This window comes from Balaenoptera borealis (genome assembly GCF_965194805.1).
Source record: "Balaenoptera borealis genome assembly, chromosome: 14".
NCBI classification, from domain to species: Eukaryota; Metazoa; Chordata; class Mammalia; order Artiodactyla; family Balaenopteridae; genus Balaenoptera; species Balaenoptera borealis.
This window is the reverse complement of record NC_138875.1, coordinates 62,890,150-62,902,291: the sequence shown is the minus strand read 5'-3', so window position 1 is coordinate 62,902,291 and position 12,142 is coordinate 62,890,150. Positions and strand designations below refer to the sequence as shown.

The 12,142-nt window shown below is 42.3% G+C and overlaps 1 protein-coding gene across 19 annotated transcripts in view; it reads left to right on the top strand.

Annotated features, from left to right (window-relative positions):
- SPIRE1 (spire type actin nucleation factor 1) overlaps nt 1-12,142 on the top strand; it is a 219,072-nt gene that overhangs the window by 110,424 nt on the left and 96,506 nt on the right. For all 19 annotated transcript variants that reach the window (XM_082354807.1, XM_082354800.1, XM_082354812.1 and 16 more), the window contains one exon: nt 10,051-10,284. In XM_082354807.1, the coding sequence (XP_082210933.1) occupies nt 10,051-10,284 (234 nt within the window). The remainder of the gene's footprint in view (nt 1-10,050; nt 10,285-12,142) is intronic.

Genomic DNA, 12,142 nt, shown 5'->3' with positions numbered 1-12,142 from the left:
AGTCCCCGCTGGCTTTGTTACTTGTTAACTGTCTGACGATTAGCAATTTATTGACCCTCTTTCAAGCTCAGTTCCCTCATCTTTAAAATGTGGATAATGTCTACTTAACAGGATTGTGACGAATAAAGGAAAACATGCTTAATAAAATGCTATACAGATATAAGGAAGTCCCATTTGTCTAATTGGCAAGGGGACTTGAAGAGATGAAGAAACTTTTTGTTTTAATTTTTAGGCTGGCGGCGGGGGGTGTTTGTTGGCAGTGAGGCAGGACGGTGACAGCAAGAGCAGCTATTGTTTGTTGGTGTCAGCTCAAGTGCCAGGTGCTGTGCTTGACACCCTTGATATGGGTCATTCCCATTTCATCAGATTTGGCATTAAAGGCTTTTGTGCTACTGCAGTTTACACGTTTAACAAAGATTTTAAAGCATATACTCTGTGTAAAGCAAAGTGCTAGGCATTGTAGCAAATACCAGGAAGAATCATACTTGACCCCTGTCCTAGAGAAGTTTACATTTTAGTAAAGGAGACAGATACAGACTCAAATATTTTTAGGAAGTACAAGTCAACATGAAGAGGGGCCAGATGAAGGGTGGTGTGGTCAGAGGAAGATGGGATATGGGTTTGGTGGGCTTGTAGCTAACCTTGGGTGGTCGCACGGAGCATGGTGTTAGCGCGTGGGCTGCTGTCCTGTGTGAGGCTGCCCTCGGGACAGCATGGCTGGGTCTGAGGCCAGGGACCAGGCAGTTCCATTCCTGTGTCTTGTTACCCCGGAGCCATGGGCTTCATAGCCGCCTGTCACTAGCTGAGAGGTAATTAGGCATCACCTGGCAACCTTAAATTTTGGAATGTGTGGTTTATTTAATACATTCTTCTCCCACCCTTTGTCAATCAGTTAGGCTTAAAAACCACAGCTTTCTGTGCTTCACCTGTTCCATTTAACGTTAAGGTTTTATACTGCACTTCCTGCTCACTTTAATGAATGTTAGAGGTGCCACTGTGACAGGACATGACCGATGATTTTCCAGCTGTTTGGAGACTGGTGACTCAGATTAATATTTCAGATCTGACACTGCTCTTTCTCTTGGATTTTCTTAACATTTCCACAAGTTTTGAAAAATGAGCTTCTAAAATTAGTGTAAATAAGTATATATTTAGGCAAGCTGGTATGTCCAGGTACTGTTATGTTTCAGTTATTTTTTGGGTGGTCACCCTTTATCCCCAGCTCAAGACTGTGTGTGAAGAACTAGGTATATGCTTCTCTAACAAAAGGCTAGAGGTTCCCTTAGTCTGTGAAAGTGGTGAGTCAGCTGGTGTACATGTCAGTCTAATAATGCCCAGCCTTCTTATGCTATATTTCTAAGAGCTTGGGTTAAATATAGGACTGCCGCATGGCTCAGGTTTAAATCAGGAATGGTGAATAGGTTCGGGACATTTAAACCAGGTTGGACATAGTTTATCCTTCAGCTAGGAGACCCTCCAAAATGTTTCAGAGCTGTTTGGGGCTGGGATGCCACTAGGTGGCATGGCTTCTGTCCATAAAATCTGTTTCCAGCTGTCAGCCATACATGTCCACTTCCATAAGAGTGGAAGGAATTTATATTTTGGTTAATTCATTTATTAACTATTGAGTCTTTGTTGTTTATAAAATAATGTTAAGATATAAAGATGAATCATAGAAGATTTTGCCATCAAGGAGCTTAGTCTTGTTGGGGGATTAAGATATATACATAATTAACTGTAATCCAGGTTTAAAAAGTGAAACGTAAGCACATAAGGGTGTAAGTCAATGTCATGGCTAGTCTGAAGAAAAAATTACTGTTTTCATCTAGGAAAAAAGGGTAGGTAGAAACTGTGATGTGATGGTAAAATCAGGGTTAACGAGTCTTCCATGGAGGAGATTGCTTTGAGTAGGGGGATGGAAAAATGAGTAGGATTTGAACATACAAAAATACAGGGGAGGGCTTCCCTGGTGGCACAGTGGTTGAGAATCTGCCTGCCAATGCAGGCGACACGGGTTCGAGCCCTGGTCTGGGAAGATCCCACATGCCGCGGAGCAACTAGGCCCGTGAGCCACAATTACTGAGCCTGCGCGTCTGGAGCCTGTGCTCCGCAACAAGAGAGGCCGCGATAGTGAGAGGCCCGCGCACCGCAATGAAGAGTGGCCCCCGCTTGCCGCAACTAAAGAAAGCCCTCGCACAGAAACGAAGACCCAACACAGCCATAAATAAATAAATAAACAAAAAAACAAAACATGGGACTGGGAATCAATCCTATAATTTAAAAAAAAAAAAATACAGGGGAAAGACCATGTAGAAAGTAGGAATGATGCTGAATACTAGCATAGGGACAAAGTGTAGAGCATTTAAAGGAAAGAATAAGAAATTAGTATATTCAGATAACAGCGCTCATGAGTGATAATAAAAGAAAATTAGGTTGAAAAGTTATAGCAAGATGAGAAAAAAGTTATGAGTGGATTTGTCATTTAAGATCTACTCACCCACCCTGGGAATGTCTAGAAGACACAGCTTTTACAATGATTGTGAGAAATAAATTTATGAGGGGGGCCCTGGTACCCTTGAAGAGCTTTATGATCATCCTTCTTTGTAGGTTAGATCTTACAGAGGGGGGACTGCAGTCACTGAATTGGGAAACCTTAAGGCAATGGGAATAACTGGATCCTGCGGTGGTAGCACTTAGCCACACCCACAAGGCACGGTGGGTGTGGTCACCATAATACACTGCAGAGTCAAAGCAGCATTTATTTATTTATTTTTTAAAGCGACATTTAGAATACTCAGACTCCCAGAGACCTACGGCATTAGCTACTTGATCATGGTGTTCTTAGAAGTGACATAGGAAGGAAGCCCACTAAATTCTCACTAGATAGGTATAAACAGAAAAGTTCTAGGTTAAGTGAACAGAAATCTAACTTTTAAATCATAAAAACTGAGAGTCATGGCTTCTCAATCAATTCCCAGACTTGAGCCGTTTACAGGCCCAGAATCCTTTGAATGAGGGAGAGACGAGGTCCCCTTGGGGAGAGGACCCCAATATGCTGCCAGATATCTACATTGTTCATCTTTCTCCCAGCCTTCCCCAAAGGGACCTACAGCCTTTTACCAGGGTAACAGCATTGGAGAAGAGGAAACAAGCAGACCTTTTGGGGACTACTGGACACTGGCTCTGAACTGACACCGATTCTAGGAGACTCAAAATGTGACCGCAGTATAGCAGTTAGAACAGCGCTTATGGAGGTCGGATGATCACTAGAGTTTTAGTTCAGATCTATCTCACAGTGAGGCCAGTGCGCTCCTGAACCCATCCTGAATCTGGTTATTTCCCCAGTCATCTCTTCAGTTCTGGAGTGCATAGACATCCTCACAGGTCTGGTTCCCTGACCTGTGAAGTAAGGGCTGGTATGTGGGCAAGACCAAGTAGAAGCTAGCAGAGTGGCCTCTACCTAGGAAAGTAGTACACCAAAAGCAACAACGCCACATTCCTGGAGGGACTGCGGAGATTAGTGTTACCATCCAGGACTTGAAAGATGCAGGCATGCTGACTCCCACCACAGCTCCATTCAACCTGCCTATTTGGCTTGTGCAGAAGACAGATGGATCTTGGAGAATGACATTAGATTATTGTAAGTTTAACCAGGTGGTGGCTCCAGGTGCAGCTGCTGTACCAGATATGGCTTCATTGCTTGGGCAACTTACACATCCCCTGGCACCTAGTATACAGCTATTGACCTGACAAATGCCTTTCTCACCGTACCTGTGAGTAAAGACCACTAGAAGCAGTTTGCTTTCATCTGGCAAGGCCAGCACTGCACCTTCACTGACCTACCTCAGGGGTGTATCAACTCTCCAGTCCTGTGTCATAATTTAGTTCACAAGGGTCGTGATTGCCTTTCTCTTCCACAAGATACCACACTCGCCTGTTACTCCTGACATTATGCTGATTGGATCTAGTGAGCGAGAAGTAGCAAGTATGCCACACTTACTGGCAAGACATTTGTGTGTCAGAGGGTGGGAAATAAATCTGACAAAAATTCAGGGGCCGTCTGCCTCAGTGAAATTTCTAGGGGTCTGGTGGTGTGGGACATGTCAAGATAACCCTTCCAAGGCCCCTCCTGCAACCAAAAAAGAGGCACAATGCCTGGTGGCCTCTTTGGACTTTAAAGAAGGCAACATATTCCTCACTTGAGTGCTACTCCAGCCCATTGACCAAGTGACCCAGAAAACTGCTAGTTTTGAGTGGAGTCCTTGCCCCCCGACACACACTATCTTCTCTGTTTCAGTCCCTGCCTGTGGCCTCATGGGGCGTTGCCCACAGTCAGTTGACTGAGGAAGGGAAAACTCAGGCCAGATAGACAGACGGTTCTGCCTGGCCTGCGGGCACCAGCTGCAGCACTGCCGCCCGTCTCTGGGACACCCCCGAAGGACAGCGGTGAGCAGAAGCCCTCCTGGTGGGCAGAACTTCCAGCAGTACACCTGGTTGTTCCTTGAAAGAGAAATGGTCAGAAGTACAACTGTACACCGATCCCTGGGCTGTGAGTTGATGGTCAAGGACTTGGAAGGAACATGACTGGAAAGTTGGTGACAAGGAAATTTGGGGAGAGGTATGTGGATAGACCTCCCTGAATGGGCAAAAAACATGAAGATATGTGTGTCCCATGTGAATGCTCACCAAAGAGAGACCTCAGCAGAGGAGGATTTTAATATTCAAGTGGATAGGCTGACCCGTTGTATGGACACCACCCAGCCACCCCTGTCATCACCCAGTGGGCTCATGAACATGGCTACAGGGGCAGGGGTGGGCGTTACACATGGATTTCCACGCACCCAAGGCTAACCTGGCTACGGCCACCACTGAGTGCCCAGTCTGAAGCAGCAGACACCAGCACTGAGTCCCCAGTATGGCATCATTCCCCAGGGCGACCAGCCAGCTACCTGGTGGCAGGTTGATTACGTTGGACCACTTCCATCATGGAAGAGGCAGTATTCTGTCCTTCCTGGCAGACACATTTACTCTGGGTATGGACTTACCTTCCCTCATGCAGTGCTTCTTCCAAAACTCCCATCCATGGACTTACAAATTGCCATCATGGAGTCCACACAGCATTGCTTCTGATCAAGGAACTCTCTTCACAGCAAATGAAGTATGGCAGTGGGCCCCTGCCCATGGAATTCACTGGTCTTACTCTGTTCCCTGCCGTCCTGAAGCAGCAGTCGTGATAGAATGGTGGAATGGCCTTTTGAAAGACTCTGTTACAGTGACAGCTAGGTGGCAGTCCCTTGCAGGTCTGGGGCAGGGTTCTCCAATATATGGTGCTGTTTTTCTCAAAGTCAGGAATCAAGGGGTAGAAATGGGAGGGCCACCACTCACCATTGCCCCTAGTGACCCACAGCGACATTTTTGCTTCCTGCTCTGCCTCTGCTTTGCTGGCCTGAAGGTCTTAATTCCATTAGGAGACACAACAATGAGTCCATTGAATTGGAAGTTAAGACTGCTTCTCGTCCACTTCGGGTTCCTCATTCCTGTGAATCAGCAGGCAAAGAAGGAGTTACCGTGCTGTCTGGGGTGACTGGCCCTGATTCCCAAGGGGAGATTAGGCTGTTCCTCCTCAGTGGAGCTAAGGAAGAGTATGTCTGGAATACAGGAGAGCCCTTAAGCTGTCTCTTAGAATTACCATGCCTTGTGATTAAAATCAGGGGAGAACCACAACCCAATCCAGTCAGGACTACTCATGGCGGGAATGAAGGTTTATGTCACACCACCGAGGAAAGAACCACGACCGGCTGAGGTGCTTACTAAAGGCAAAGGGAATGTGGAATGGATACTGGAAGAAGGTGATTATAAATACCATCTATGACCACATGACCAGTTACAGACCCGAGGACTGCAATTGTCATGAGTATTTCCTCCTTATTTCTTTTGAGTATGTATGTATGTGTATCTCAAGTATCTCTGTTTTCTTCCCTCTCTGATCCCTTTATTATGTAACATAAGATGTATTGATTTTATACATCATACTTAGGTATTATTAACTTTTACATTTAAAGTTGTGGGATATCAAAGGAGAAGAGTAAAAAAACACTCAAGGATTTTGATCCTCTTGTGAAGGGGTTAGTGATTTTTGGTTGTATGCGAGAGAGTTGTGTCATGTTAGATGGAATTGTGACCTTGTTATTGTCTTCTTTTGGTGATGAAGGTTTAAGGAGACCTTTATGATTGCCAAGTTGACAAGGAATTAGTTTTATGTGTCAACTTGACTGAGTCATGGGCTGCCCAGATATTTGAACAAGCATTATTCTAGGTGTTTCCATGAAGGTGTTTTTGAATGAGATTAACATTTAAATCAGTAGACTGAGCAAAGCAGATTGTCCTTCCTAACGTGGATGGGCCTCATCCAATCTGTTGAAGGCCTGAATAGAACAAAAAGCTGACTTCCTGTGAGTAAGAGAGAAAATTATTCCTGATGGCTTTTGGACTGGAACATTGACTTTTTTCCTGCCTTCGGAGTCAAATTGAAATATTGGCTCTTCCTGGGTCTCAAGCTTGCTGGCCTTTGGACTGGGAACCATTCCATCGACTCTCCTGGGTCTCCAGCCTCCTAACTCACCCTGCAGATTTGGGACTTATTGGTCTCCGTGACTGCATGAGCCAATTCCTTATGGTAAATCGCTTTCTGTATCAATATATACATCCTATTGGTTCTCTCTAGAGAGCCCTGACCTAATACACATTTGGTTAATCCTGACTGATATAGATTTAGTCACTGCTAGGTTAAATAGTTTGAAACCACTTTGGAAAGATTAATCCTGCATCACTGTATACAATGAATAGAAATGAAGAGATACCGGGGAAAGGAAGACCAGTTAGGCTCTTTCAGCTACCTAGGCAACAAGTTTCTCTGAGCTAGAAATATAAGTTAAGGAAACAGCAGAGCACATATCATATTTGTAGAACTGGTAATGGATAAAAGTACTTTGCAAGAGACTGTGGAAGAGAGTAGAATGCGTGAACTCTGAGGAACTCCATCATTTATGCAGCTGCAGGAGAAGATACCTACAGGCAGACTGAGGAGGAGGAGCTGCTGAGTTGAGAGGAAATCAGAAGTCCAGAGTCCTTAGAACAGAAGACTGTTGTCAGTTGTGTCTGATGCCACTGAACAGCCATTTGGGATGAGGACAGAGTTGTTCAATAGTTTTGGCATATAGAGATTGTTTGTGATTTTACCTGTGGTTTCAGGGGCTTCAGAAGATAAGATGCCAGACTGGAATGGCTTAAACAATGAATAGAAGGAGAGAAAAGAGAGACAGTGTATGTAAGACGGCCCCTTATGAGAAGCTTTGCTGGGAAAGGGAGCACAGAAACGGGATTGTGGCTGGAGGGGCATGAGAGGTTCAGGGAGAGTGGGATTGACCTTTGATAGGAAGAGAGACACTTCCTCCACTGTGAAAGGAAGGAAGTGCATAGTAAGTGTAGATGCCTATCATATTGTGCGTTTGAAGGTGGGAAAATGAGTGCATTTTCATCTAGGGACTTTCACTTTGCAGTGGAGTATGAAGGAGAGTTATCAGCTGAGACCCAGAGAGGCAGAAGGGGTGTTGGAGGTCTGCAGAGTTGAAGAACAGACAGCCCCTTGAGGTAAAATCCTGAGTGGGGAAGGGGATGAAGCTTGCTGGGCAGCTCTGGGGTCCTTGCTAAGGTCGGAAGCCATCATTGGTGTTGGTATTTACTGTGGATTCTTTTTTTCAGCTCGGGTGTGGGTGGGGTAGGGATATAGATGGCTAGATTCATCCAAGCATGTAAGACTCTCAGTTAAATGTAACTTCTTTGCGAGAATAATTGCATTAAGACCTTCTCGGCCTTGGGACCTACATGGTGGTCCAGTGGCTAAGACTCCGCGCTCCCAATGCAGGGGGCCCAGGTTCAATCCCTGGTCAGGGAACTAGATCCCACACGCTGCAACTAAGAGTTTGCATGCCACAACTGAAAGATCCCGTGTGCTGCAACTAAATATCCCACACGTGGCAACAAAGATCCCGCGTGCTGCAACTAAGACCTAGCATAGCCAAATAAATAAGTAAGTAAGTAAATAAATAAATCCTTCTCAGCCTTAAAAAGAATGTACTGAACATAATTTAACTTTTCTTGATGTCTAAGGTTTTCATTATATCGGCTATAATGCTCTGATTGTTAAAGTGATTGCTCTAGGTTCAAGTCGACGGGTTTTTATTACACATACATCACAATGCCAGGCTCTGCTGACATTGAACTGAAAGGTAAAATCCCTGCCCTAAGTAGTACCTGCCTGTGGTGAGAGTGTCCCTGGCTATGTGGACCTTCTGCCAGGGAAACACAGAACAGGTACCCTCTCCAGGACAGATGGGTGGATGGGGGTGGGGTGTCGAGGGAGGTTTGGTCCCCAGAAGAGGTGACCAAAGTAGTCAGCTGACTTGGAACTCAGAAGATCCATTGTCACACAAAACAACTTTGAAAATAGTGGTTAGAGTTCCAGTCAGACCATTAAAAACTAATGAAAATATTACATATTTTCAATGAGAAATATTACAAAAAAACAACCCGGTATTATTTAAAAATTAGAAGCTGAGAATTTATAAGCCTTTTATTCATTTTGAAACTTGTGTTGAGAAAATATTATTTCACTTGATAAGGTAGATTTCAGATTTTGTGGAGATTTTTTGACTGAATGCTTGAGTGCTTTTAAGGGCTATAATATATGCTGACAGTGACTCCATGTATTTAACTCATCGTCAAAACTTCTGTCTTTTCCTTTTCTTTGGTACCAAATAAACAACTTTAAAAAAACCCAACAACACAGCACTGACTATGGCTACAAATGGAATAAAGGGAAGGAAAGATGTATGCATGTCTGTATATTAACTGGATAAACATTGGAAAAGGGTGAGCTGGGGGCAGATAACATTTATTCAGTGCATGTTAGAAGTCATGTACTAAGTACTTCCACATGTAGCAAATGCATTTAGTCTTAACAAAACCCCATGAGATGTAGATATCATTGATACCCATTTTACAGATAAGAAAATAAATAATTTAACTAAAATAAATAATTTTCCCTAAGTCAAATGGTTAGTGGTAAAAGTGGCAAAATCCTACATCTTTGGCTTTATTTCCTGTGTTCTTCCCTCCAAAATAGCTAAGGTAAAATGAGCTGTTGGCATTGTAAAAATTTTTTAAAAAGAGTTATTTATCTGTGATTTTTCTGAGCAGAAAAGAAGGTAGTGTTGAGGAATAAAGTAGACTTCCCTATATTGGCCAAAGCCCAAAGCATTTGTTAGGGTGATAGTAGACAGGGATGTATATTCAGTGTTCATAAATCAGGTTCGTATTTCTTGGGAGATAGTAGTGGTGGAGGTGAGTGGCAGGGAGGATTATCTGTGCACTACACTGAAAGTTCAGAGTTTGAAAATCTCTCACTTGTTTGCATCATATGAGGGATATGTGTTTCTAATAATTGAATGGAACTCAATGAGCAGTACGTATACGGCTATTAATAGATTTTGTTGTTGTTGTTGTTATTTAAGCTTACGTTAGCTGCTACCAATCACTGATTTTTCAGTCTCAGATCCTTGGTATGTCTATGAAATCCCTAATTAGATAAGCATTGCCATAGGAGTTCTGAATGGATATGATCTTTGATAACTCTGTCCGTTCTCAAAAATATCTTTTGGAAATGTGGAAAATCAACCTGGTTGGTATTGTTGGTATTTTATATAAATGGAGAATACAGATTTTAGTGTATGACATAAATCTAAGAAACATGAAAAGGGTTTGTGTATGTGTTATATACTGGTTTGAAGAAATCACACAAAAATTTCCATCTGAGATTTTTTAAAAAGCATAGTTGAGACTTTTAAATATCTCTTCAAATTTAATTTGTCATGTTTCTGAAATGGAATAAATTAGACCTAGCTTATATCATACTAAATATTTTATGCCTTACAGTTAGTTCTATAAAACTGTTTAGTAGTCCCTATTAACCACCTTCCTTAATGTTCCTAGGTTATTGAATCTTTGGGAATTATTATTTATAAGGCACTGGACTATGGCTTGAAGGAGAATGAAGAAAGGGAATTAAGCCCTCCCCTGGAGCAGCTCATCGATCGCATGGCCAACACGGTAGAGGCTGATGGCAGCAATGATGAGGGCTACGAGGCTGCAGATGAAGGTCTGGAGGAGGAGGAAGATGAGAAGAGAAAAATCTCAGCAATCCGGTCCTATAGAGATGTCATGAAGGTAAAGTTTACAATAGTACCTCTTTCTCTGAAGAGTTGTTATTTCACTTTAAAAAACTGAATGGTGATTTAGCTTTTGATAATAGTTCTTAGACTTTCAGCTGTAAGTGAAATGTGTTCTAATTTCATTCTTTTACATGTAGCTGTCCAGTTTTCCCAGCACCACCTATTGAAGAGACTGTCTTTTCTCCATCATATATCCTTGCCTCCCTTGTCATAGATTAGTTGACCATAGGTGCGTGGGTTTATCTCTGGGCTTTCTATCCTGTTCCATTGATCTATATTTCTGTTTTTGTGCCAGTACCATACTGTTTTGATTATTGTAGCTTTGTAGTATAGTCTGAAGTCAGGGAGCCTGATTCATCCAGCTCTGTTTTTCTTTCTCAAGATTGCTTTGGCTATTCAGGGTCTTTTGTGTTTCCATACAAATTAAAAATTTTTTTGTTCTACTTCTGTGAAAAATGCCATTGGTAATTTGATAGGAATTTCATTGAATCTGTAGATTAGAACACTCTCTAACACCATACACAAAAATAAACTCAAAATGGATTAAAGACCTAAATGTAAGTCCGGATACTATAAAACTTTTAGAGGAAAACATAGGCAGAACACTCTCTGACATAAATCGCAGCAATATCTTTTTTGATCCACCTCCTAGTGTAATGAAAATAAAAACAAAAATAAACAAATGGTACCTAATTAAACTTAAAAACTTTTGCATAGCAAAGGAAATTATAAACAAAATGAAAAGACAACCCACAGAATGGGAGAAAATATTTGCAAATGAAGCAACCAACAGGGGATTAATCTCCAAAATATACAAACAGCTTCTGCAGCTCTATATCAAAAAACCAAATAACCCAATCAAAAATGGGCAGAAGATCTAAATAGACATTTCTCCAAAGAAGATAGACAGGTGTCCAAAGAACACATGAAAAGATGCTCAACATCACTAATTATTAGAGAAATGTAAATCAAAACTATAATGAAGTATCACCTCACACTGGTCAGAATGGCCATCATCAAAAAAATCTACAAACAATAAATGCTAGAGAAGGTGTGGAGAAAAGGGAACCCTTCTACACTGTTGCTGGGAATGCAAATTGGTATAGCCACTATGGAGAATAGTATGGAGGTTCCTTAAAAAACTAAAAATATAGTTGCCATATGATCCAGCAGTCCCACTCCTGGGCATATATCTGGAGAAAACCATAATTCAAAAAGATACTTGCACTCTAGTGTTCATTGCAGCATTATTTACAGTAGCCAAGACATGGAAGCAACCTAAATGTTCATTGACAGATCAATGGATAAAGAAGATGCGGTGTATATATATAGTGGAATGTTACTCAGCCATAAAAAGAATGAAATAATGCCATTTGCAACAACATGGATGGACCTAGAGATTAACATATTAAGTGAAGTAAGTCAGAGAAAGACAAATATTATATGATATCACTTATATGTGGAATCTAATTAAAAAATGATGCAAATGAAAAAACATAAATGAAGTGAATAAGGAACTAAAAATACTCGATTCTGTGATAAATGAAGAGTAAAAAGTTTTCCATTAAGAAACAAAACTGGGACTTCCCTGGTGTGGCAACGGTTAAGAATCCGCCTGCCAATGCAGGGGACACGGGTTTGAGCCCTGGCCCGGGAAGATCCCACATGCCGTGGAGCAACTAAGCCCGCAAGCCACAACTACTGAAGCCTGAGCGCCTAGAGCCCGTGCTCTGCAACAAGAGAAGCCGCTGCAACGAGAAGCTCGCACACTACAACGAAGAATAGCCCCCGTTCACCGCAACTAGAGAAAGCCTGCTCACAGCAACGAAGACCCAACACAGCCATAAATTAAA